Source organism: Ranitomeya imitator, chromosome 1 (assembly GCF_032444005.1).
Source record: "Ranitomeya imitator isolate aRanImi1 chromosome 1, aRanImi1.pri, whole genome shotgun sequence".
NCBI lineage: Eukaryota > Metazoa > Chordata > Amphibia > Anura > Dendrobatidae > Ranitomeya > Ranitomeya imitator.
In genome coordinates, this window is record NC_091282.1 from 22,158,254 (window position 1) to 22,184,264 (window position 26,011).

General features: G+C 52.2%; 1 protein-coding gene across 1 annotated transcript in view; it reads right to left on the reverse strand.

Annotated features, from left to right (window-relative positions):
• Positions 1-26,011, reverse strand: part of DNAI1 (dynein axonemal intermediate chain 1) — a 252,883-nt gene that overhangs the window by 161,980 nt on the left and 64,892 nt on the right. Inside the window, exons 15-17 of the mRNA XM_069745862.1 lie at positions 15,644-15,733; positions 11,478-11,565; positions 8,862-8,941 (exon numbers count right to left, since the gene is read on the reverse strand). Coding sequence (XP_069601963.1) covers positions 8,862-8,941; positions 11,478-11,565; positions 15,644-15,733 — 258 coding nt within the window. The remainder of the gene's footprint in view (positions 1-8,861; positions 8,942-11,477; positions 11,566-15,643; positions 15,734-26,011) is intronic.

Below are 26,011 nucleotides of genomic sequence, written 5' to 3' on the forward strand. Positions count from 1 at the left end.
CATTGGGTCTCCTGTGATATTATTTGGGATCATTTGATCTATGTTAGGTATTGTAGATGTATTCTCTTCAGCAGACAGTATAATTCTGTCTCATGTATCCCCACTGATTGTTATTGGACTCTATTTGAATTTTAAGTGTACTATTAATAAAATTCAGTGTTTTTATTGGCATTAAGCTTCCGCTGTGGTTCTATTATTTGATATTTGTTGTAATTTGGAAGTGCCTTACACATAGGCTATTATTTTGGGATTACCTCCATACAGTGCTGATATACTACCTCCATAAAGCACTTAAAAATACCACCATATTGTGCCAATATGATACTGCCACACAGTGCTCCAACACCACCACCATACAACGGCAAAACAAGAATGTAATTCACTGTTACACCAGCACCATCGCACGTCCAAACAACGCCATAGAGCGCCAGTACGGTGGGTACCGAGAGGCGGTGCCCATGTTTTCCCTCTGCTTCGCCCCGGTGACTCCTGCCCCTGGAACAGTCGTTGCCAGTTTCACCACACTGGCCCCTGCCATGTCAGCTGTCCCATCATGCACTGCTCTCCTAGTGGCTGTGCCCGGATCTGCATGTATTGAAAGATAGGAGACAAAAAAAGCGCAAATAGGGTCTTATCCCCAGGATTGTTTCTGATCAATTGTGAGAGAACTGCTCACCTGGTGGTACACAGTACAAGCGTGTAGTTTGTCAGCTGCTGCAGATCCACAGGTCGGCGCTGCGACCTCTCAGAACCGTTATAATAGATGAAATGTGGATTACATCCGCGCTGCTGCGACAAATAATAGATCCAGATATACTTGTAAGATGTTCGGGTGGTTTATTCAACGCGTTTCGAAGCTCATGGCTTCTTCTTCAGGAAGTTTCCACACAAAGATCTGCATGTGGCAGGGGACGTTTCGTCTGCTTCTATCTCAGCGCAGTCACAGTAATGGATGTGATATCGGCGGACGGATATGGCGGAGGAGACTCTGCACATGGCGGAGCATTAATACTGACAATCGGTGCGCTGCGAGTGTACAGAGCAAATGTCATCTACCCCGGTAGTGTCCGCTCCTCCACCCCCTGCTGTTATTATATGGCCCCTCTATAGAGGCAGCACATGTGCCCCGCAGCGTCCGCTCCTCCACCCGTGCTGTTATTATATGGTCCCTCTATAGAGGCCGCACTCGTCCTCCCGCAGCGTCCGCTCCTCCACCCCCTGCTGTTATTATATGGCCCCTCTATAGAGGCAGCACATCTACCCCGGTAGTGTCCGCTCCTCCACCCCCTGCTGTTATTATATGGCCCCTCTATAGAGGCAGCACATGTGCCCCGCAGCGTCCGCTCCTCCACCCGTGCTGTTATTATATGGTCCCTCTATAGAGGCCGCACTCGTCCTCCCGCAGCGTCCGCTCCTCCACCCCCTGCTGTTATTATATGGCCCCTCTATAGAGGCAGCACATGTGCCCCGCAGTGTCCGCTCCTCTACCCCCTGCTGTTATTATATGGCCCCTCTATAGAGGCAGCACATCTACCCCGGTAGTGTCCGCTCCTCCACCCCCTGCTGTTATTATATGGCCCCTCTATAGAGGCAGCACATGTGCCCCGCAGCGTCCGCTCCTCCACCCCCTGCTGTTATTATATGGCCCCTCTATAGAGGCAGCACATGTGCCCCGCAGCGTCCGCTCCTCCACCCGTGCTGTTATTATATGGTCCCTCTATAGAGGCCGCACTCGTCCTCCCGCAGCGTCCGCTCCTCCACCCCCTGCTGTTATTATATGGCCCCTCTATAGAGGCAGCACATCTACCCCGGTAGTGTCCGCTCCTCCACCCCCTGCTGTTATTATATGGCCCCTCTATAGAGGCAGCACATGTGCCCCGCAGCGTCCGCTCCTCCACCCGTGCTGTTATTATATGGTCCCTCTATAGAGGCCGCACTCGTCCTCCCGCAGCGTCTGCTCCTCCACCCCCTGCTGTTATTATATGGCCCCTCTATAGAGGCAGCACATGTGCCCCGCAGTGTCCGCTCCTCTACCCCCTGCTGTTATTATATGGCCCCTCTATAGAGGCAGCACATCTACCCCGGTAGTGTCCGCTCCTCCACCCCCTGCTGTTATTATATGGCCCCTCTATAGAGGCAGCACATGTGCCCCGCAGCGTCCGCTCCTCCACCCGTGCTGTTATTATATGGTCCCTCTATAGAGGCCGCACTCGTCCTCCCGCAGCGTCCGCTCCTCCACCCCCTGCTGTTATTATATGGCCCCTCTATAGAGGCAGCACATGTGCCCCGCAGTGTCCGCTCCTCTACCCCCTGCTGTTATTATATGGCCCCTCTATAGAGGCAGCACATCTACCCCGGTAGTGTCCGCTCCTCCACCCCCTGCTGTTATTATATGGCCCCTCTATAGAGGCAGCACATGTGCCCCGCAGCGTCCGCTCCTCCACCCGTGCTGTTATTATATGGTCCCTCTATAGAGGCCGCACTCGTCCTCCCGCAGCGTCCGCTCCTCCACCCCCTGCTGTTATTATATGGCCCCTCTATAGAGGCAGCACATGTGCCCCGCAGTGTCCGCTCCTCTACCCCCTGCTGTTATTATATGGCCCCTCTATAGAGGCAGCACATGTGCCCCGCAGTGTCCGCTCCTCCACCCCCTGCTGTTATTATATGGCCCCTCTATAGAGGCCGCACTCGTCCTCCCGCAGCGTCCGCTCCTCCACCCCCTGCTGTTATTATATGGCCCCTCTATAGAGGCAGCACATGTGCCCCGCAGTGTCCGCTCCTCTACCCCCTGCTGTTATTATATGGCCCCTCTATAGAGGCAGCACATCTACCCCGGTAGTGTCCGCTCCTCCACCCCCTGCTGTTATTATATGGCCCCTCTATAGAGGCAGCACATGTGCCCCGCAGCGTCCGCTCCTCCACCCGTGCTGTTATTATATGGTCCCTCTATAGAGGCCGCACTCGTCCTCCCGCAGCGTCCGCTCCTCCACCCCCTGCTGTTATTATATGGCCCCTCTATAGAGGCAGCACATGTGCCCCGCAGTGTCCGCTCCTCTACCCCCTGCTGTTATTATATGGCCCCTCTATAGAGGCAGCACATCTACCCCGGTAGTGTCCGCTCCTCCACCCCCTGCTGTTATTATATGGCCCCTCTATAGAGGCAGCACATGTGCCCCGCAGCGTCCGCTCCTCCACCCGTGCTGTTATTATATGGTCCCTCTATAGAGGCCGCACTCGTCCTCCCGCAGCGTCCGCTCCTCCACCCCCTGCTGTTATTATATGGCCCCTCTATAGAGGCAGCACATGTGCCCCGCAGTGTCCGCTCCTCTACCCCCTGCTGTTATTATATGGCCCCTCTATAGAGGCAGCACATGTGCCCCGCAGTGTCCGCTCCTCCACCCCCTGCTGTTATTATATGGCCCCTCTATAGAGGCCGCACTCGTCCACCCGCAGCGTCTGCTCCTCCACCCCACACCATTATTGCTATTATATGGCCCCTGTATAGAGACAGCACTCGTCCCCCTGCAGAGTCCGCTCCTCCACCACATGCTGTTATTATATTGCCCCTCTATAGAGGCAGCACTCGTCTCCCCACAGCATCCACTCCTCCACCCCATGCTGTTATTATATGGCCCCTCTATAGAGGCAGCACTCGTCTCCCCACAGCATCCACTCCTCCACCCCATGCTGTTATTATATGGCCCCTCTATAGAGGCAGCACTCGTCCCCCCACAGTGTCCGTTCCTCCACCCCCTGCTGTTGTTATATGGCCCCTCTATAGAGGCAGCACTCGTCCCCCCACAGTGTCCGTTCCTCCACCCCCTGCTGTTGTTATATGGCCCCTCTATAGAGGCAGCACTCGTCCCCCCACAGTGTCCGTTCCTCCACCCTATGCTGTTGTTATATGGCCCCTCTATAGAGGCAGCACTCGTCCCCCCACAGTGTCCGTTCCTCCACCCCCTGCTGTTGTTATATGGCCCCTCTATAGAGGCAGCACTCGTCCCCCCACAGTGTCCGTTCCTCCACCCCCTGCTGTTGTTATATGGCCCCTCTATAGAGGCAGCACTCGTCCCCCCACAGTGTCCGTTCCTCCACCCCCTGCTGTTGTTATATGGCCCCTCTATAGAGGCAGCACTCGTCCCCCCACAGTGTCCGTTCCTCCACCCTATGCTGTTGTTATATGGCCCCTCTATAGAGGCAGCACTCGTCCCCCCACAGTGTCCGTTCCTCCACCCCCTGCTGTTATTATATGGCCCCTCTATAGAGGCAGCACATGTGCCCCGCAGTGTCCGCTCCTCCACCCCCTGCTGTTATTATATGGCCCCTCTATAGAGGCCGCACTCGTCCACCCGCAGCGTCTGCTCCTCCACCCCACACCATTATTGCTATTATATGGCCCCTGTATAGAGACAGCACTCGTCCCCCTGCAGAGTCCGCTCCTCCACCACATGCTGTTATTATATTGCCCCTCTATAGAGGCAGCACTCGTCCCCCCACAGTGTCCGTTCCTCCACCCTATGCTGTTGTTATATGGCCCCTCTATAGAGGCAGCACTCGTCCCCCCACAGTGTCCGTTCCTCCACCCCCTGCTGTTGTTATATGGCCCCTCTATAGAGGCAGCACTCGTCCCCCCACAGTGTCCGTTCCTCCACCCCCTGCTGTTGTTATATGGCCCCTCTATAGAGGCAGCACTCGTCCCCCCACAGTGTCCGTTCCTCCACCCTATGCTGTTGTTATATGGCCCCTCTATAGAGGCAGCACTCGTCCCCCCACAGTGTCCGTTCCTCCACCCCATGCTGTTGTTATATGGCCCCTCTATAGAGGCAGCACTCGTCCCCCCACAGTGTCCGTTCCTCCACCCCCTGCTGTTGTTATATGGCCCCTCTATAGAGGCAGCACTCGTCCCCCCACAGTGTCCGTTCCTCCACCCCCTGCTGTTGTTATATGGCCCCTCTATAGAGGCAGCACTCGTCCCCCCACAGTGTCCGTTCCTCCACCCCCTGCTGTTGTTATATGGCCCCTGTATAGAGACAGCACTCATCCCCCTGCAGAGTCCGCTCCTCCACCCCCTGCTGTTGTTATATGGCCCCTGTATAGAGACAGCACTCATCCCCCTGCAGAGTCCGCTCCTCCACCACATGCTGTTATTATATTGCCCCTCTATAGAGGCAGCACTCGTTTCCCCACTGCATCCGCTCCTCCACCCCATGCTGTTATTATATGGCCCCTCTATAGAGGCCGCAATCGTCCTCCCGCAGCATCCGCTCCTCCACCCAGTGCTGTTACTATATTGCCCCTCTATAGAGGCAGCACATGTGCCCCCGCAGCGTCCGCTCCTCCAGCCCCTGCTGTTATTATATGGCCCCTCTATAGAGGCAGCACATGTGCCCCCGCAGCATCCGCTCCTCCAGCCCCTGCTGTTATTATATGGCCCCTCTATAGAGGCCGCACTCGTCCCCCGCAGCGTCCCCTCCTCCACCCGTGCTATTATTGTATGGCTCCTCTATAGAGGCAGCACTCGTCTCCCCGCAGCGTCCGCTCCTCCACCCCCTGCTGTTATTATATGGCCCCTCTATAGAGGTTGCACTCATGTCGCCCGCAGCATCCGCTCCTCCACACCGTGCTGTTATTACATGGCCTCTCTAGAGAGGCAGCACTCGTCCCCCAGCAGCATCCAATCCTCCACCATGTGCAGTTATTATATGGCCCCTCTATAGAGGCCGCACTCGTTCCCCCGCAGCATCCGCTCCTCCAACCCGTGCAGATAATATATGGCCCCTCTATAGAGGCCGCACTCCATGCCCCGCAACGTCCACTCCTCCACCCAGCGCCGATATTGTTATTATATGGCCCCTCTATAGAGGCAGCACTCGTCGCCCCGCAGCATCCGCTCCTCCACCCCATGCTGTTATTATATGCCTCCTCTATAGAGGCCGCACTCGTCCCCCTGCAGAGTCCGCTCCTCCACCACATGCTGTTATTATATTGCCCCTCCATAGAGGCAGCACTCGTCTCCAAGCAGCATCCACTCCTCCACCACATGCTGTTATTATATTGCCCCTCTATAGAGGCAGCACTCGTACCCCCACAGCGTCCGCTCCTCCACCCCATGCTGTTATTATATGGCCCCTCTATAGAGGCAGCACTCGTACCCCCACAGCGTCCGCTCCTCCACCCCATGCTGTTATTATATGGCCCCTCTATAGAGGCAGCACTCGTACCCCCACAGCGTCCGCTCCTCCACCCCATGCTGTTATTATATGGCCCCTCTATAGAGGCAGCACTCGTCCCCCCACAGCGTCCGCTCCTCCACCCCGCGCCGTTATTGTTATTATATGGCCCCTCTATAGAGGCAGCACTCGTCGCCCCGCAGCATCCGCTCCTCCACCCTGTGCTGTTATTATATGGCCCCTCTATAGAGGCAGCACTCGTCGCCCCGCAGCATCCGCTCCTCCACCCTGTGCTGTTATTATATGCCTCCTCTATAGAGGCCGCACTCGTCCTCCCGCAAGTCTGCTCCTCCACCCCACACCGTTATTGTTATTATATGGCCCCTGTATAGAGGCAGCACTCGTCCCCCTGCAGAGTCCGCTCCTCCACCACATGCTGTTATTATATTGCCCCTCTATAGAGGCAGCACTCGTACCCCCACAGCGTCCGCTCCTCCACCCCATGCTGTTATTATATGGCCCCTCTATAGAGGCAGCACTCGTACCCCCACAGCGTCCGCTCCTCCACCCCATGCTGTTATTATATGGCCCCTCTACAGAGGCAGCACTCGTCCCCCCACAGCGTCCGCTCCTCCACCCCGTGCTGTTATTATATTGCCCCTCTATAGAGGCAGCACTCGTCCCCCCACAGTGTCCGTTCCTCCACCCCATGCTGTTATTATATGGCCCCTCTATAGAGGCAGCACTCGTCCCCCCACAGCGTCCGCTCCTCCACCCCGTGCTGTTATTATATTGCCCCTCTATAGAGGCAGCACTCGTCCCCCCACAGTGTCCGCTCCTCCACCCCATGCTGTTATTATATGGCCCCTCTATAGAGGCAGCACTGGTCCCCCCACTGTGTCCGCTCCTCCACCACATGCTGTTATTATATGGCCCCTCTATAGCATTCGCACCCTGCTGTATACTATGGCAGCGCTATTCCAGCTGATGAGCACGGCAGGGACCCACCCAGGCGGCTCCGGAGCGCCTCCTGCTCCCACAGATTATCTGCTATTTCCAGGAAAGTTTCTGCTTCACAACAAAATCCCATTACACGGATCCAGGAGGGATTATGGCGCCGGCCAGGACGGACGAGGGGCCGATAAGTGGGTTTAGACGAAAGGGGCAATTTTCTCAGGAACTGAGAAATCCTTAAAGCAAAACTCCCCTGATTGCTGGACACTTTGCAGTTAATATTTCCGCTTCATGTTGAGGAATTATATCAATGTCTTGCTTCCACTGATCAGTAGTCACATCCAGAGCTGCACCCACATAATGTGGTTCCCAAGACCCAAGTGCAGGGCATGATGGGAGATTGACAATGGCTACCTAATCAGAGAGGAGCTGCAGAATGGAGGTAAACTTCTACAGAATTTCGACAGCAGCTCTGGATGTGACTAGAGGAAAATATGTGAAAATACTCCAAAGGTTAAAAAGATGGAAAAACACTACAATGGCACAGAGCTGAAACTGGACAGGTGGTCTAGGGGCAGCTGAGACTGTAGTGGTCACGAGGATGACCCCACAGCTCCAGTGCTGGTAGGGGTCTACAAGGATGACCCCACAGCTCCAGTGCCGGTACGGGTCCGCAAGGACGACCCACTGCACCAGAGACTGTAGGGGTCCACGAAGATAATCCAACCACGTCAGTGCCTGTAAGGGTCCACGAGGATGACTCCACCACCCCAGTGCCAGTAGTGGTCCACGAAGATAATCCAACTGCTCCAGCGCCTGTATGGGGTCCACGAGGATGACTCCATCACTGCAGTGCCTGTAGGGGTCCACGAAAATGACCCCACCGCTTCAGTGCCTATACGGGTCCACAAGGATTGACCCCACCACCCTAGTGCCTATAGGGGTCACCTAATCATGCCATGGGGGAATGTGAATGAAAATTTGTAATAATGAAGTGGTGACTTCTGGGCATATCATGGTAGACATACTTGTTCAGGACTTGTAATGTCCCTCAGGTTTGGAATATTAGGGCACCTTCACCTACAGGACCATGTCTGCACCCCTCAGTCCGGTTTGTGAGGAATGATCACGTTTCTCCTTACATTTGGGTGAATGGCTTCATAACATTCCCTTCTTCATATTCCAGCAGCTCCAGTCTCACTGGTCCTTTAAGATGGGACTCGCCTCTTTGGTCCGGGAATGACTCTGGCTGGTCCTGGCCGTGGCATTGGCTGTCCACTACTCCTGATCCTTGGCGACTGGACTAATTTCTCAGGGATCGGTGGTGACCCTGCTGGTCCTGACCGAATCTCCATGATAACATTTCTACTGCCAGTCTATCTAGAAGACCCTTGGACTATCCCACCTCTCCTCCAGATGTCCTTGGCTCTTGACCCTGCTGTGACCTGGTTCCTACCCTCGGCTCCTACGTTTTGTCACCTGGTTCTTGTGTTATCCTCCTGGTGTTGACCTCCAGTTCGTCCTTTGGATCTGCTCCTGACTGCACTACAATCCTCTCCGGCCATCACCAGTGGCCATCCTGGGGACTAGTCACCTACCTCTGTAGTCCGCAGATCTTCACAGGGGTGAAGAACAGGACATTTTTCAAACTCTGCACCTGATGGTTTTTTAGAGGGTCCGCTTCTCCGGTGGGAGACGTAACATTATATTAATATAAGGCTACAGCGAATCTCTCACCTTATGGATCTTCCCTTCTTCTGTGCCAACCAGGAAGAGATAATCGATCTGACTGTGGAAATCGAAGGACGTTCCGCTCCCTGCAAGGGGGGACAATGGCGGTAAATGTGGGGAGGAAATTCATCTTACCCTGGAGCATCAGTCCGGTCTGTCACCCAGCTTTCCCGCTCCCTCCCAGCAGTCATATCCTCCTGTCACCATCCCAGCAGGACTCAAATAGTGAAGCAGAGCCGGGTACAATAATGGCATCAGTCACATGATTAGATACTGCGGCACGACTGCTGTGCCCACTGGAGTAACAACAGTCCCCATCCTGGTATATGTGTCCCCCATCCTGGTATATGTGTCCCCCATCCTGGTATATGTGTCCCCCATCCAGGTATATGTGTCCCCCATCCTAGTATATGTGTCCCCCATCCAGGTATATGTGTCCCCCATCCTGGTATATGTGTCCCCCATCCTGGTATATGTGTCCCCCATCCTGGTATACGTGTCCCCCATCCTGGTATATGTGTCCCCCATCCAGGTATATGTGTCCCCCATCCTGGTATATATGTCCCCCATCCTGGTATATATGTCCCCCATCCTGGTATATGTGTCCCCCATCCTGGTATACAGTATATATGCCTCATCCTGGTATATGTGTCCCTCATCCTGGTATATGTGTCCCCCATCCTGGTATACAGTATATATGCCTCATCCTGGTATATGTGTCCCCCATCTTGGTATATGTGTCCCCCATCCTGGTATATGTGTCCCCCATCCTGGTATAGGTGTCCCCCATCCTGGTATATATGTCCCCATCCTGGTATATGTGTCCCCCATCCTGGTATATGTGTCCCTCATCCTGGTATATGTGTCCCCCATCCTGGTATAGGTGTCCCCCATCCTGGTATATGTACAGTGTGTACGGAAAGTATTCAGACCCTTTAAATTTTTCACTCTTTGTTTCATTGCTGCAATTTGGTAAATTCAGAATAGTTCATTTTTTCTCATTAATGTACACTCTGCATCCCATCTTGACTGAAAAAAACAGAAACGTAGACATTTTTGCAAATTTATTAAAAAATAAAATCTGAAATCTCACATGGTCATAAGTATTCAGCCCCTTTGCTCAGTATGGAGTAGAAGCCCCTTTTGACCTAGTACAGCCAGGAGTCTTCTTGGGAATGATGCCACAAGTTTTTCACCCCTGGATTTGGGGATCCTCAGCCATTCTTCCTTGCAGATCCTCTCCAGTTCCGTCAGGTTGGATGGTGAACGTTGGTGGACGCCATTTTCAGGTCTCTCCAGAGATGTTCCATTGGGTTTAGGTCAGGGCTCTGGCTGGGCCGGTCAAGAATGGTCACAGTTGTTCTGAAGCTGCTCCTTTGTTATTTTAGCTGTGTCCTTGGGTCATTGTCTTGTTGGAAGGTGAACCTTCGGCCAAGTCTGAGGTCCAGCGCACTCTGGAAGAGGTTTTCATTCAGGATATCTCTGTACTTGGCCGCATTCATGTTTCCTTCAATGGCAACCAGTCGTCCTGTCCCTGCAGCTGAAAAACACCCCCATAGCATGATGCTGCCACCACCATGTTTCACTGTTGGGATTGTATTGGGCAGGTGATGAGCAGTGCCTGGTTTTCTCCACACGTGTCGCTTAGAATTATCACCAAAAAGGTCTATCTTCATCTCATCAGACCAGAGAATCTTATTTCTCATAGTCTGCGAGTCCTTCATGTGTTTTTTTAGCAAACTCTATGCGGTTTTGATATGTCTTGCACTGAGGAGAGGCTTCCGTCGGGCCACTCTGCCATAAAGGCCCGACTAGTGGAGGGCTGCAGTGATAGTTGACTTTGTGGAACTTTCTCCCATCTCCCTACTGCATCTCTGGAGCTCAGCCACAGTGATCTTGGGGTTCTTCTTCACCTCTCACCAAGGCTCTTCTCCCACGATTGCTCAGTTTGGCTGGACGGCCAGGTCTAGGAAGACTTCTGGTGGTCCAAACTTCATCCATGTAATGATTATGGAGGCCACTGTGCTCTTAGGATCCTTGAGTACTGCAGAAATTCTGTTGTAGCCTTGGCCAGATCTGTGCCTTGCCACAATTCTGTCTCTGAGCTCCTTGGCCAGTTCCTTTGGCCTCATGATTCTCATTTGGTCTGACATGCACTGTGAGCGGTGAGGTCTTATATAGACAGGTGTGCGCCGCTCCAAATCAAGTCCTATCAGTTTAATTACACACAGCTGGACTCCAATGAAGGAGGAGAACCATCTCAAGGAGGATCACAAGGAAATGGACAGCATGTGACTAAAATATGAGTGTCTGAGCAAAGGGTCTGAATACTTATGACGATGGGATATTTCAGTTTTTCTTTAATAAATTTGCAATCATTTCTACATTTATGTTTTTTTTTCAGTTAAGATGAGGTGCAGAGTGCACATTAATGAGAAAAAAAATCAACTTTTTTGAATTTACCAAATGGCTGCAATGCAACAAAGAGTGAAAAATTAAAGGGGTCTGAATACTTTCCGTACCCACTGTGTACCTGGTGTCGGCTGTACCGTCCACATACCCAGTGCTGGTCACAGTCGATACACAGGTCAGGGTGGTAGCAGAGGGCTCGGGTGCTCGTACCTTGTGTCTGCAGCTGGAGCCCCTCCATAGCGTCCTGTGCAAATCTTTCCACTGACAACCTGATGACGTCCGTGTGAACCAGCTCATTCTGAAACAGAAGACATGACGGGTATCACACCACATGGCAGCAGCTGGCAAATAATCTCATGTCAGAGAGAACGAGCTAAACCAGAAAAGAAGAAGAAGTCCGCCAAATATAATAGTCCCCACATCATACGTTATATTACTGATCCCGAGATACCTCCTGTATTATACCCCAGAGCTGCGCTCACTATTCTGCTGGTGCAGTCACTGTGTACATACATTACATTACTGATCCTGAGTTACCTCCTGTATTATACCCCAGAGCTGCGCTCACTATTCTGCTGGTGCAGTCACTGTATACATACATTACATTACTGATCCTGAGTTACATCCTGTATTATACTCCAGAGCTGCACTCACTATTCTGCTGGTGGAGTCACTGTGTACATACATTACTGATCCTGAGTTACCTCCTGTATTATACCCCAGAGCTGCACTCACTATTCTGCTGGTACAGTCACTGTGTACATACATTACATTACTGATCCTGAGTTACATCCTGTATTATACCCCAGAGCTGCACTCACTATTCTGCTGGTACAGTCACTGTGTACATACATTACATTACTGATCCTGAGTTACATCCTGTGTTATACCCCAGAGCTGCACTCACTATTCTGTTGGTGCAGTCACTGTGTACATACAGTACATTACTGATCCTGAGTTACCTCCTGTATTATACCCCAGAGCTGCACTCACTATTCTGCTGGTACAGTCACTGTGTACATACATTACATTACTGATCCTGAGTTACATCCTGTATTATACCCCAGAGCTGCACTCACTATTCTGCTGGTACAGTCACTGTGTACATACATTACATTACTGATCCTGAGTTACATCCTGTATTATACCCCAGAGCTGCGTTCACTATTCTGCTGGTGCAGTCACTGTATACATACATTACATTACTGATCCTGAGTTACATCCTGTATTATACTCCAGAGCTGCACTCACTATTCTGCTGGTGGAGTCACTGTGTACATACATTACTGATCCTGAGTTACCTCCTGTATTATACCCCAGAGCTGCACTCACTATTCTGCTGGTACAGTCACTGTGTACATACATTACATTACTGATCCTGAGTTACATCCTGTATTATACTCCAGAGCTGCACTCACTATTCTGCTGGTGCAGTCACTGTGTACATACATTACATTAGTGATCCTGAGTTACATCCTGTGTTATACCCCAGAGCTGCACTCACTATTCTGTTGGTGCAGTCACTGTGTACATACATTACATTACTGATCCTGAGTTACATCCTGTATTATACTCCAGAGCTGCACTCACTATTCTGCTGGTGCAGTCACTGTGTACATACATTACATTACTGATCCTGAGTTACATCCTGTATTATACTCCAGAGCTGCGCTCACTATTCTGCTGGTGCAGTCACTGTGTACATACATTACATTACTGATCCTGAGTTACATCCTGTATTATACCCCAGAGCTGCACTCACTATTCTGTTGGTGCAGTCACTGTGTACATACAGTACATTACTGATCCTGAGTTACATCCTGTATTATACTCCAGAGCTGCACTCACTATTCTGCTGGTGCAGTCACTGTGTACATACATTACATTAGTGATCCTGAGTTACATCCTGTGTTATACCCCAGAGCTGCACTCACTATTCTGTTGGTGCAGTCACTGTGTACATACATTACATTACTGATCCTGAGTTACCTCCTGTATTATACTCCAGAGCTGCACTCACTATTCTGCTGGTGCAGTCACTGTGTACATACATTACATTACTGATCCTGAGTTACATCCTGTATTATACCCCAGAGCTGCACTCACTATTCTGCTGGTACAGTCACTGTGTACATACATTACATTACTGATCCTGAGTTACATCCTGTATTATACCCCAGAGCTGCACTCACTATTCTGCTGGTGCAGTCACTGTATACATACATTACATTACTGATCCTGAGTTACCTCCTGTATTATACTCCAGAGCTGCACTCACTATTCTGCTGGTGCAGTCACTGTATACATACATTACATTACTGATCCTGAGTTACCTCCTGTATTATACTCCAGAGCTGCACTCACTATTCTGCTGGTGCAGTCACTGTGTACATACATTAAATTACTGATCCTGAGTTACATCCTGTATTATACCCCAGAGCTGCACTCACTATTCTGCTGGTGCAGTCACTGTGTACATACATTACATTACTGATCCTGAGTTACATCCTGTATTATACCCCAGAGCTGCACTCACTATTCTGCTGGTGCAGTCACTGTGTACATACATTACATTACTGATCCTGAGTTACATCCTGTATTATACCCCAGAGCTGCACTCACTATTCTGCTGGTACAGTCACTGTGTACATACATTACATTACTGATCCTGAGTTACATCCTGTATTATACCCCAGAGCTGCACTCACTATTCTGCTGGTGCAGTCACTGTATACATACATTACATTACTGATCCTGAGTTACCTCCTGTATTATACTCCAGAGCTGCACTCACTATTCTGCTGGTGCAGTCACTGTGTACATACATTACATTACTGATCCTGAGTTACATCCTGTATTATACCCCAGAGCTGCACTCACTATTCTGCTGGTGCAGTGACTGTATACATACATTACATTACTGATCCTGAGTTACCTCCTGTATTATACTCCAGAGCTGCACTCACTATTCTGCTGGTGCAGTCACTGTGTACATACATTACATTACTGATCCTGAGTTACATCCTGTATTATACCCCAGAGCTGCACTCACTATTCTGCTGGTGCAGTCACTGTGTACATACATTACATTACTGATCCTGAGTTACATCCTGTATTATACCCCAGAGCTGCACTCTCTATTCTGCTGGTACAGTCACTGTGTACATACATTACATTACTGATCCTGAGTTACATCCTGTATTATACCCCAGAGCTGCACTCACTATTCTGCTGGTGCAGTCACTGTGTACATACATTACATTACTGATCCTGAGTTACCTCCTGTATTATACTCCAGAGCTGCACTCACTATTCTGCTGGTGCAGGCACTGTGTACATACATTACATTACTGATCCTGAGTTACCTCCTGTATTATACTCCAGAGCTGCACTCACTGTTCTGCTGGTGCAGTCACTGTGTACATACATTACATTACTGATCCTGAGTTACATCCTGTATTATACCCCAGAGCTGCACTCACTATTCTGCTGGTGCAGTCACTGTGTACATACATTACATTACTGATCCTGAGTTACCTCCTGTATTATACTCCAGAGCTGCACTCACTATTCTGCTGGTGCAGTCACTGTGTACATACATTACATTACTGATCCTGAGTTACATCCTGTATTATACCCCAGAGCTGCACTCACTATTCTGCTGGTGCAGTCACTGTGTACATACATTACATTACTGATCCTGAGTTACCTCCTGTATTATACTCCAGAGCTGCACTCACTGTTCTGCTGGTGCAGTCACTGTGTACATACATTACATTACTGATCCTGAGTTACATCCTGTATTATACCCCAGAGCTGCACTCACTATTCTGCTGGTGCAGTCACTGTGTACATACATTACATTACTGATCCTGAGTTACATCCTGTATTATACCCCAGAGCTGCACTCACTATTCTGCTGGTGCAGGCACTGTGTACATACAGTACATTACTGATCCTGAGTTATATCCTGTATTATACTCCAGAGCTGCACTCACTGTTCTGCTGGTGCAGTCACTGTGTACATACATTACATTACTGATCCTGAGTTACATCCTGTATTATACCCCAGAGCTGCACTCACTATTCTGCTGGTGCAGTCACTGTGTACATACATTACATTACTGATCCTGAGTTACCTCCTGTATTATACCCCAGAGCTGCACTCACTATTCTGCTGGTACAGTCACTGTGTACATACATTACATTACTGATCCTGAGTTACATCCTGTATTATACCCCAGAGCTGCACTCACTATTCTGTTGGTGCAGTCACTGTGTACATACATTACATTACTGATCCTGAGTTACATCCTGTATTATACCCCAGAGCTGCACTCACTATTCTGCTGGTGCAGTCACTGTGGACCACTGACCTTAATCAGAGTCCAGGACACGACGCGGCCGTCTGAAGACACAGAGAAGAAGTTCAGGTTCTTGTCCAGGTCGTCTTTCTGCCATTTCACCTGGAAGAGAGGAGAAGCCCCGAGGTGAGATGCTCTCTGTGCTCCGTCGCTTTCTTTGTAGTCACTGGATTATTTTTATGTGTATAAGGCAGACGCCGCACTTGCTGCCGCTCCAGACACCCCCCATTATTGTAATGATGCTGAACTATACTCTAGTCACACCCAGAGCTGCACTTACTATTCTGCCGGTTGTCACACAGTTCTGGTAGCACTGTGATATCAGTCCGCTTCTGTCACAGTGCATGGTGTAGTCCGAATACTACATCTCCTACCATCCACTGCCTCACTGCACAGACCAGCAGGGGGCAGTAGAGGGATGCGAGGTCCTGCAGCCTTAAAGGAAACCATCAGCATGGCAGCTCTGGATGTGATTAGAGAAGTTATATAAAGTAAAGGGTTAATACTACATTACTCGGTGCGGCTGGTTTCCTCTAATGCACCCTTGTCACTGGCATGGAGAGGGCAGATGCGAGCCTGTCAGTGAGAGTCTGCTAGTGCCAGTCTCATGGGGAGCACCGTCCCTTTAAGGTGTCCTCACAATTTCCTTGTAAAATCCTCTCCTCATTCTTATTAATTGAAGTTGGGATTTTTTTTATCCGTACGGTTAATATTTACTCCTTTAGAAGCTTCTGCAGGAAGTGAGAAAATCAATAAGAGGATCCGTCTCCCTACAGAGAAGCGCAATTAATGCACTAAGCAGCGGAGACGCAGCAGAATGTCAATGAGCAGCTCGCCAACGGGGGTCTGTGCCGGACGTACAATGACGAGCTCGTCAACCGGGGTCTGTGTCGGCCGTACAATGACGAGCTCGTCAACCGGGGTCTGTATCGGCCGTACAATGAGCAGCTCGCCAACCGGGGTCTGTGCCGGCCGTACAATGAGGAGCTCGTCAACCGGGGTCTGTGCCGGCCGTACAATGAGGAGCTCGTCAACCGGGGTCTGTCCCGGCCGTACAACGAGGAGCTCGCCAACCGGGGTCTGTGCTGGCCGTACAATGAGGAGCTCGCCAACCGGGGTCTGTGCCGGCCGTACAATGAGGAGCTCGCCAACGGGGGTCTGTGCCGGCCGTACAATGAGGAGCTCGCCAACCGGGGTCTGTCCCGGCCGTACAATGAGGAGCTCGCCAACCGAGGTCTGTGCTGGCCATACAATGAGGAGCTCGCCAACCTGGGTCTGTGCTGGCCGTACAATGAGGAGCTCGCCAACGGGGGTCTGTGCCGGCCGTACAACGAGGAGCTCGCCAACCGGGGTCTGTGCTGGCCGTACAATGAGGAGCTCGCCAACCGGGGTCTGTGCTGGCCGTACAATGAGGAGCTCGCCAACGGGGGTCTGTGCCGGCCGTACAATGAGGAGCTCGCCAACGGGGGTCTGTGCCGGCCGTACAATGAGGAGCTGGCCAACGGGGGTCTGTGCCGGCCGTACAATGAGGAGCTCGCCAACCGGGGTCTGTGCCGGCCGTACAATGAGGAGCTCGCCAACGGGGGTCTGTGCCGGCCGTACAATGAGGAGCTTGCCAACGGGGGTCTGTGCCGGCCGTACAATGAGGAGCTCGCCAACCGGGGTCTGTGCCGGCCGTACAATGAGGAGCTCGCCAACGGGGGTCTGTGCCGGCCGTACAATGAGCAGCTCGCCAACCGGGGTCTGTGCCGGCCGTACAATGAGGAGCTCGCCAACGGCGGTCTGTGCCGGCCGTACAATGAGGAGCTCGCCAATGGGGGTCTGTGCCGGCCGTACAATGAGGGGCTCGCCAACCGGGGTCTGTGCCGGCCGTACAATGAGGGGCTCGCCAACCGGGGTCTGTGCCGGCCGTACAATGAGGAGCTCGCCAACGGGGGTCTGTGCCGGCCGTACAATGAGTAGCTCACCAACCAGTGTCTGTGCCGGCCGTACAATGAGGGGCTCGCCAACCAGGGTCTGTGCCGGCCGTACAATGAAGAGCTCGCCAAACGGGGTCTGTGCCGACCGTACAATGAGGAGCTCGCCAACCGGTGTCTGTGCCGGCCGTACAATGAGCAGCTCGCCAACCGGGGTCTGTGCCGGCCGTACAATGAGGGGCTCGCCAACGGGGGTCTGTGCCGGCCGTGCAATGAGGAGCTCGCCAACGGGGGTCTGTGCCGGCCGTACAATGAGGAGCTCGCCAACGGGGGTCTGTGCCGGCCGTACAATGAGGAGCTCGCCAACGGGGGTCTGTGCCGGCCGTACAATGAGGAGCTCGCCAACGGGGGTCTGTGCCGGCCGTACAATGAGGGGCTCGCCAACCAGGGTCTGTGCCGGCTGTACAATGAAGAGCTCGCCAAACGGGGTCTGTGCCGGCCGTACAATGAGGAGCTCGCCAACCGGTGTCTGTGCCGGCCGTACAATAGCAGCTCGCCAACCGGGGTCTGTGCCGGCCGTACAATGAGGGGCTCGCCAACGGGGGTCTGTGCCGGCCGTGCAATGAGGAGCTCGCCAACGGGGGTCTGTGCCGGCCGTACAATGAGGAGCTCGCCAACAGGGGTCTGTGCCGGCCGTACAATGAGGAGCTCGCCAACGGGGGTCTGTGCCGGCCGTACAATGAGGAGCTCGCCAACCGGGGTCTGTGCCGGCACAATGAGGAGCTCGCCAACCGGGGTCTGTGCCGGCCATACAATGAGGAGCTCGCCAACCGGGGTCTGTGCCGGCCGTACAATAAGGAGCTCGCCAACCTGGGTCTGTGCAGGCAGTACAATGAGGAGCTCGTCAACCTGGGTCTGTGCCGGCCATACAATGAGGAGCTCGCCAACCAGGGTCTGTGCTGGCAGTACAATGAGGAGCTCGCCAACCGGGGTCTGTGCCGGAAGTACAATGAGGAGCTCGTCAACCGCGGTCTGTGCCGGCCGTACAATGAGGAGCTCGCCAACCTGGGTCTGTGCCGGCCGTACAATGAGGAGCTCGCCAACCTGGGTCTGTGCAGACAGTACAATGAGGAGCTTGTCAACCTGGGTCTGTGCCGGCCGTACAATGAGGAGCTCGCCAACGGGGGTCTGTGCCGGCCGTACAATGAGGAGCTCACCAACCAGTGTCTGTGCCGGCCGTACAATGAGGGGCTCGCCAACCAGGGTCTGTGCCGGCCGTACAATGAAGAGCTCGCCAAACGGGGTCTGTGCCGGCCGTACAATGAGGAGCTCGCCAACCGGGGTCTGTGCCGGCCGTACAATGAGGAGCTCGCCAACCGGGGTCTGTGCCGGCCGTACAATGAGTGGCTCGCCAACCAGGGTCTGTGCCGGCCGTACAATGAAGAGCTCGCCAAACGGGGTCTGTGCCGGCCGTACAATGAGGAGCTCGCCAACCGGGGTCTGTGCCGGCCGTACAATGAGGAGCTCGCCAACCGGGGTCTGTGCCGGCCGTACAATGAGGAGCTCGTCAACCGGGGTCTGTGCCGGCTGTACAATGAGGAGTTCGCCAACCGGGGTCTGTGCCGGCCGTACAATGAGGAGCTCGCCAACCTGGGTCTGTGCAGGCAGTACAATGAGGAGCTCGTCAACCTGGGTCTGTGCCGGCCATACAATGAGGAGCTCGCCAACCAGGGTCTGTGCTGGCAGTACAATGAGGAGCTCGCCAACCGGGGTCTGTGCCGGAAGTACAATGAGGAGCTCACCAACCAGTGTCTGTGCCGGCCGTACAATGAGGGGCTCGCCAACCAGGGTCTGTGCCGGCCGTACAATGAAGAGCTCGCCAAACGGGGTCTGTGCCGGCCGTACAATGAGGAGCTCGCCAACCGGGGTCTGTGCCGGCCGTACAATGAGGAGCTCGCCAACCGGGGTCTGTGCCGGCCGTACAATGAGTGGCTCGCCAACCAGGGTCTGTGCCGGCCGTACAATGAAGAGCTCGCCAAACGGGGTCTGTGCCGGCCGTACAATGAGGAGCTCGCCAACCGGGGTCTGTGCCGGCCGTACAATGAGGAGCTCGCCAACCGGGGTCTGTGCCGGCCGTACAATGAGGAGCTCGTCAACCGGGGTCTGTGCCGGCTGTACAATGAGGAGTTCGCCAACCGGGGTCTGTGCCGGCCGTACAATGAGGAGCTCGCCAACCTGGGTCTGTGCAGGCAGTACAATGAGGAGCTCGTCAACCTGGGTCTGTGCCGGCCATACAATGAGGAGCTCGCCAACCAGGGTCTGTGCTGGCAGTACAATGAGGAGCTCGCCAACCGGGGTCTGTGCCGGAAGTACAATGAGGAGCTCGTCAACCGCGGTCTGTGCCGGCCGTACAATGAGGAGCTCGCCAACCTGGGTCTGTCCCGGCCGTACAATGAGGAGCTCGCCAACCTGGGTCTGTCCCGGCCGTACAATGAGGAGCTCGCCAACCTGGGTCTGTGCAGACAGTACAATGAGGAGCTTGTCAACCTGGGTCTGTGCCGGCCATACAATGAGGAGCTCGCCAACCAGGGTCTGTGCTGGCAGTACAATGAGGAGCTCGCCAACCGGGGTCTGTGCCGGCCGTACAATGAGAAGCTCGCCAACCAGGGTCTGTGCAGGCAGTACAATGAGGAGTTCGTCAACCAGGGTCTGTGCCGGCCGCACAATGAGGAGCTCGCCAACCGCAGTCTGTGCCGGCAGTACAATGAGGAGCTCGCCAACCGGGGTTTTTGCTGGCAATATAATGAGGAGCTCGTCAACCGGGGTCTGTGGCGGCAGTACAATGAGGAGCTCGCCAACCAGGGTCTGTGCCGGCAGTACAATGAGGGGCTCGCCAACCGGGGTCTGTGCCAGTCATACAATGAGGAGCTCACCAACCAGGGTCTGTGCCGACCGTACAATGAGGAGCTCGCCAACCGGGGCCTGTGCCGGCCGTACAATGAGGAGCTCGCCAACCAGCATCTGTGCCTGCTGTACAATGAGGAGCTCGCCAACCAGGGTTATTCTTTATATGTACGGCCTGTGGGGTCTGGGGCAAAATGGAAGCCTTTTCTTACAAAGGAAAACATCTAAAGGTACATACTCACATTCCAATGTCTGTCATGTCCCCCGCCGTCAGCTTTCCGCACTGACTGTGTCAGCGCCGGCCGTAAAGCACAGCGGTGACGTCACCGCTGTGCTCTGCTTTACGGCTGACGTTGACAGTCAGTGCAGGGAAGCTGACGGCGGGGGACGTGACAGACATCGGAATGTGAGTATGTAGTGTTTTTTTTTTTACTTTTACAATATGGGAGATACGGAGGATACAGGGGGAGATACGGAGGATACAGGGGGAGATACGGAGGATACAGGGGGAGATACGGAGGATACGGGGGGAGATACGGAAAATACGGGGGGAGATACGGAGGATACGGGGGGGATACGGAGGATACAGGGGGAGATACGGAGGATACAGGGGGTGATACGGAGGATACATGGGGTGATACGGAGGATACAGGGGGTGATACGGAGGATACAGGAGGTGATACGGAGGATACAGGGGGTGATACGGAGGATACAGGGGGTGATACGGAGGATACAGGGGGTGATACGGAGGATACAGGGGGTGATACGGAGGATACAGGGGGAGATACGGAGGATACAGGGGGAGATACGGAGGATACAGGGGGTGGTACGAAGGATATAGGGGGAGATACGGAGGATACAGGGGGAGATACGGAGGATACAGGAGGTGATACGGAGGATACAGGAGGTGATACGGAGGATACAGGAGGTGATACGGAGGATACAGGGGGTGATACGGAGGATACAGGGGGAGATACGGAGGATACAGGGGGTGATACGGAGGATACAGGGGGTGATACGGAGGATACAGGGGGTGATACGGAGGATACAGGGGGAGATACGGAGGATACAGGGAGAGATACGGAGGATACAGGGGGAGATACGGAGGATACAGGGGGTGATACGGAGGATACGGGGGGTGATACGGAGGATACAGGGGGAGATACGGAGGATACAGGGGGTGATACGGAGGATACAAGGGGGTAATACGGAGGATACAGGAGGTGATACGGAGGACACAGGGGTGATACGGAGGACACAGGGGGTGATACGGAGGATACAGGGGGTGATACGGAGGATACGGGGGGTGATACGGAGGATACAGGGGGAGATACGGAGGATACAGGGGGAGATACGGAGGATACAGGAGGTAACATAGAAACATAGTTAGTAAGGCCGAAAAAAGACATTTGTCCATCCAGTTCAGCCTATATTCCATCATAATAAATCCCCAGATCTACGTCGTTCTACAGAACCTAATAATTGTATGATACAATATTGTTCTGCTCCAGGAAGACATCCAGGCCTCTCTTGAACCCCTCGACTGAGTTCACCATCACCACCTCCTCAGGCAAGCAATTCCAGATTCTCACTGCCCTAACAGTAAAGAATCCTCTTCTATGTTGGTGGAAAAACCTTCTCTCCTCCAGACGCAAAGAATGCCCCCTTGTGCCCGTCACCTTCCTTGGTATAAACAGATCCTCAGCGAGATATTTGTATTGTCCCCTTATATACTTATACATGGTTATTAGATCGCCCCTCAGTCGTCTTTTTTCTAGACTAAATAATCCTAATTTCGCTAATTTATCTGGGTATTGTAGTTCTCCCATCCCCTTTATTAATTTTGTTGCCCTCCTTTGTACTCTCTCTAGTTCCATTATATCCTTCCTGAGCACCGGTGCCCAAAACTGGACACAGTACTCCATGTGCGGTCTAACTAGGGATTTGTACAGAGGCAGTATAATGCTCTCATCATGTGTATCCAGACCTCTTTTAATGCACCCCATGATCCTGTTTGCCTTGGCAGCTGCTGCCTGGCACTGGCTGCTCCAGGTAAGTTTATCATTAACTAGGATATGATACGGAGGATACAGGGGGAGATACGGAGGATACAGGGGGAGATACGGAGGATACAGGGGGAGATACGGAGGATACAGGGGGAGATACGGAGGATACAGGGGGTGATACGGAGGATACAGGGGGTGATACGGAGGATACAGGGGGAGATACGGAGGATACAGGGGGAGATACGGAGGATACAGGGGGAGATACGGAGGATCCAAGGGGTGATACGGAGGATCCAGGGGGAGATACGGAGGATCCAGGGGGCGATACTGAGGATCCAGGGGGGCGATACGGAGGATACAGGGGGTGATACGGAGGATACAGGGGGTGATACGGAGGATACAAGGGGGTAATACGGAGGATACAGGAGGTGATACGGAGGACACAGGGGTGATACGGAGGACACAGGGGGTGATACGGAGGATCCAGGGGGTGATACGGAGGATCCAGGGGGAGATACGGAGGATACAGGGGGAGATACGGAGGATACAGGGGGTGATATGTAGGATCCAGGGTGGGGCGTGGGTGAGGGTCTTCTCCAAGTCACACATCAGTAATTCTTTCGCTGAGGAGATGTGTGACCATAATATTAATATCACACATGTGAGCAGCCGCCGCCGTCTGGATGATGTCAGCGCAGGCAGCGTGTACAGACAGCGTTATCTCTGCCGCCATAAACCGCCAGAACATTAACTGAAATTACCAATCAGCGGCTGCACCGAGCACAGCAATCAGCGCGGCCGCCACACAGGAGAGAACCGCTATGTCCCCGGGACTGTCAAAGCCGCAGTGCAGAAGTCTTCACACCCCACATACATAACCCGGCCAGGCTGGGGGTCCCTGACCTCAGAGAATACGGAGGGTAACTCTCAGCATGTATCACCACATCAGCCCAGGGGGGCACTTACTTTTGGCTTCTGTGCCTCCAGGTCACTAATAAAGCTTAGTAATCTCCAGTCCTGTGATTCTCTATTTCTACATTTTTTAACATCCAGAAACCATGGAGCGTGAGCAATGTATAATAACCCGGCACATCTGGAGGGGGGACACGTCCTCACCGGGGCGAACCGGGGATGTTATGCAGACCAGAAACTAGAGCATGAGATAATCAGATCCAGAAGACCCTGCAGCCAATACTGGGATATGATCATCTCTGAGCGCCACCCGGTGGCCACCAACGAGACTGCAGCCGTGGAGAGGATAGCCCAGAAGAACGTGCTACTCTCCGAATCAGGGCTGGCGGCTCCTAAAATGTATGAGGGAACATGCACCACCTGAGTCTCCCCTGGTCCATTACTACGATACCTCACGGTGATGGCAGGGGCCAGATTAGGGCCGACAGGTAATAAACGGCTAAAGTCATTCCCTGAGTCTCTTGGGGTCGATAGTAAGAAAAAGGAAAAGAACAACCAGGATTCTGGGGTTACTGATATCTTAGGGTACGTGTCCACGATCAGGAATAGTAGCGCTCTGGATGCAGAGTATTTTAACCCTCTGTGTGTAAACTGACCTGGGGTGCAAGGTTTCCAGTGCCAATGTATAAGGCAGCGAAAATATGTCCAAAGCTCTACTATTCCGGATCATGGGCACGACCCCTTACATCCATGTAGAACTGGGCGGTGTCGACATTCAGATTCATTTCTAGCATACCTTCTTTGATACAGGAAAGATATATATCTTGGTACCGTGTTAATCAGTGGATAGAAAAATATGTAGAATTGAGAGTCCTCAGTGCTTGATACCTTTTAATAACTGAAAAGATGGTAACAAATTGCAGCTTTCGAGACTACTGTCACGATATGGTATGAAATATCATATAAGTTTAGTTGCTCTTCAGCTCATGAGGTGGGCTAAACCCCCACTTCACTAGCTGACTCTCCTTGTTTCTCTCTGGGCTACGGACTGTATGCTAGAAGGGGGTTTTATTGCCCTGGGGTCATAAATTCCAGGCTCGGACGAAAGTCCCTCACCCCTCCCACCTGCACTGGCTGGAACTGGAAAAGTGGCTCCAAAATTCATGAAAGATTCTTTGTTTGGTTTTGGTACGATATTATGCACCATGTTTACGGTAAGAACACGAAAATATATATTCGTATTCCCACTCGGTGTATGTACCCATCCCTTGAAACTCGGGCTTCTAACTCCGTCTGGTAAAGAAGTAGGGTTTTCTCTGTAAATATGTATCCCAGATAGGACATATTTGATCTCATTAGAATGCTCACGTTAACCAGAGATGATTGATGGGTTTGTTAGAACTATGACGTGTTTTTTAGTGAAGTTATAGAAATTAGAGAGAATAGTTTAAAGTTTAGGCAGAATGTAGAGAGAGGAGGGTCTGGATAAGCCAGCCTTTCTGTGAGGTCACAGCCTTAATGTTTTAAGTGTCTGGCAGGCTCTGAGGAGTCACTTTCTGCTTGATTTCTTGTCTTCTCCTGGAAGAGCCCTGCACACGTCCAAATGAGCTGGGACGTATGGTTGCCTGTCATGCTTTGAACATGTGAGTGTTGCTTTTTCTCATTTATTCCCTTTATGTTATAATTATCCTTGTACATATTTGCAATTGTCTCATTTGTAACATCTTTACAAAATATTTTTGATAAAGCACTGCCTAATTTTTTATGGGATATAATATTATATGTTAGTTCATTCTCCATGCTCTAAACGTACCCTGTCTCTTGAAGAGAATTACGCTACTACTGTGTTGGGTTAGCTTCGGACCCGTTTAATCGAAGCTGGTGGCAGCATACATTTTGTACTGGGTAGTTGGGTGGCGTTATAGCGACTGCGGCGTTGATAATTATTGATCCTGCCTAAGTGGGAGTAGTTTATCGCATCGCTGCAGCGTGCCCAATAGCCAGTACATAGCAGGCAGCCTTTCTGGCGACTAATTACCCAGGGTGCAGTACCTAATCTGACCTGAGAGTAAGGGGGGCGCCAGAGAGCTGCAAGTGTTAAGTGGAACTGTAAGTGGGATATACATAAATCCCTGCAGTTCGTGGTATATAGAAAAGCAGTGGGATACCTAAAATAAGCCCCTGCTGTAAACTAAGAGGTCAATAGCCTTGTGTGTGTTTTCGCATCACATCGTGGAGTGGAGGGATAACTAAGATAAGCCCCCCTGCACATGTGATAGCCGTCTGTTGGCCTAAAGTCACCTCAATCCGTGACGTAGGGGTGACGGTCACGGTGTGAATCCTGACCCATTGGTGACAGCGGTCAGGGGAATCATGACAACTACACAGGTCTCTTCATCAGGCAGAGACTAAAGCAAATTCTGGAGAATCAAATATTTATGCACAACATAGTATAGAAAAAAACGTCATAGCTAAGACAGGTGACATAAAGCAGAATTATCATGAGTGATAAACAGTTACAGTATGTCAATAAATATTGAACAAGTTGTTAGATAAGGAATGTTTTATTGTCCTCTGATTGGGGTCTGGTTCTGTTGTGATGACCCCACATGGTCTGAGGGGCAAATTCCTTAGTTGATGTA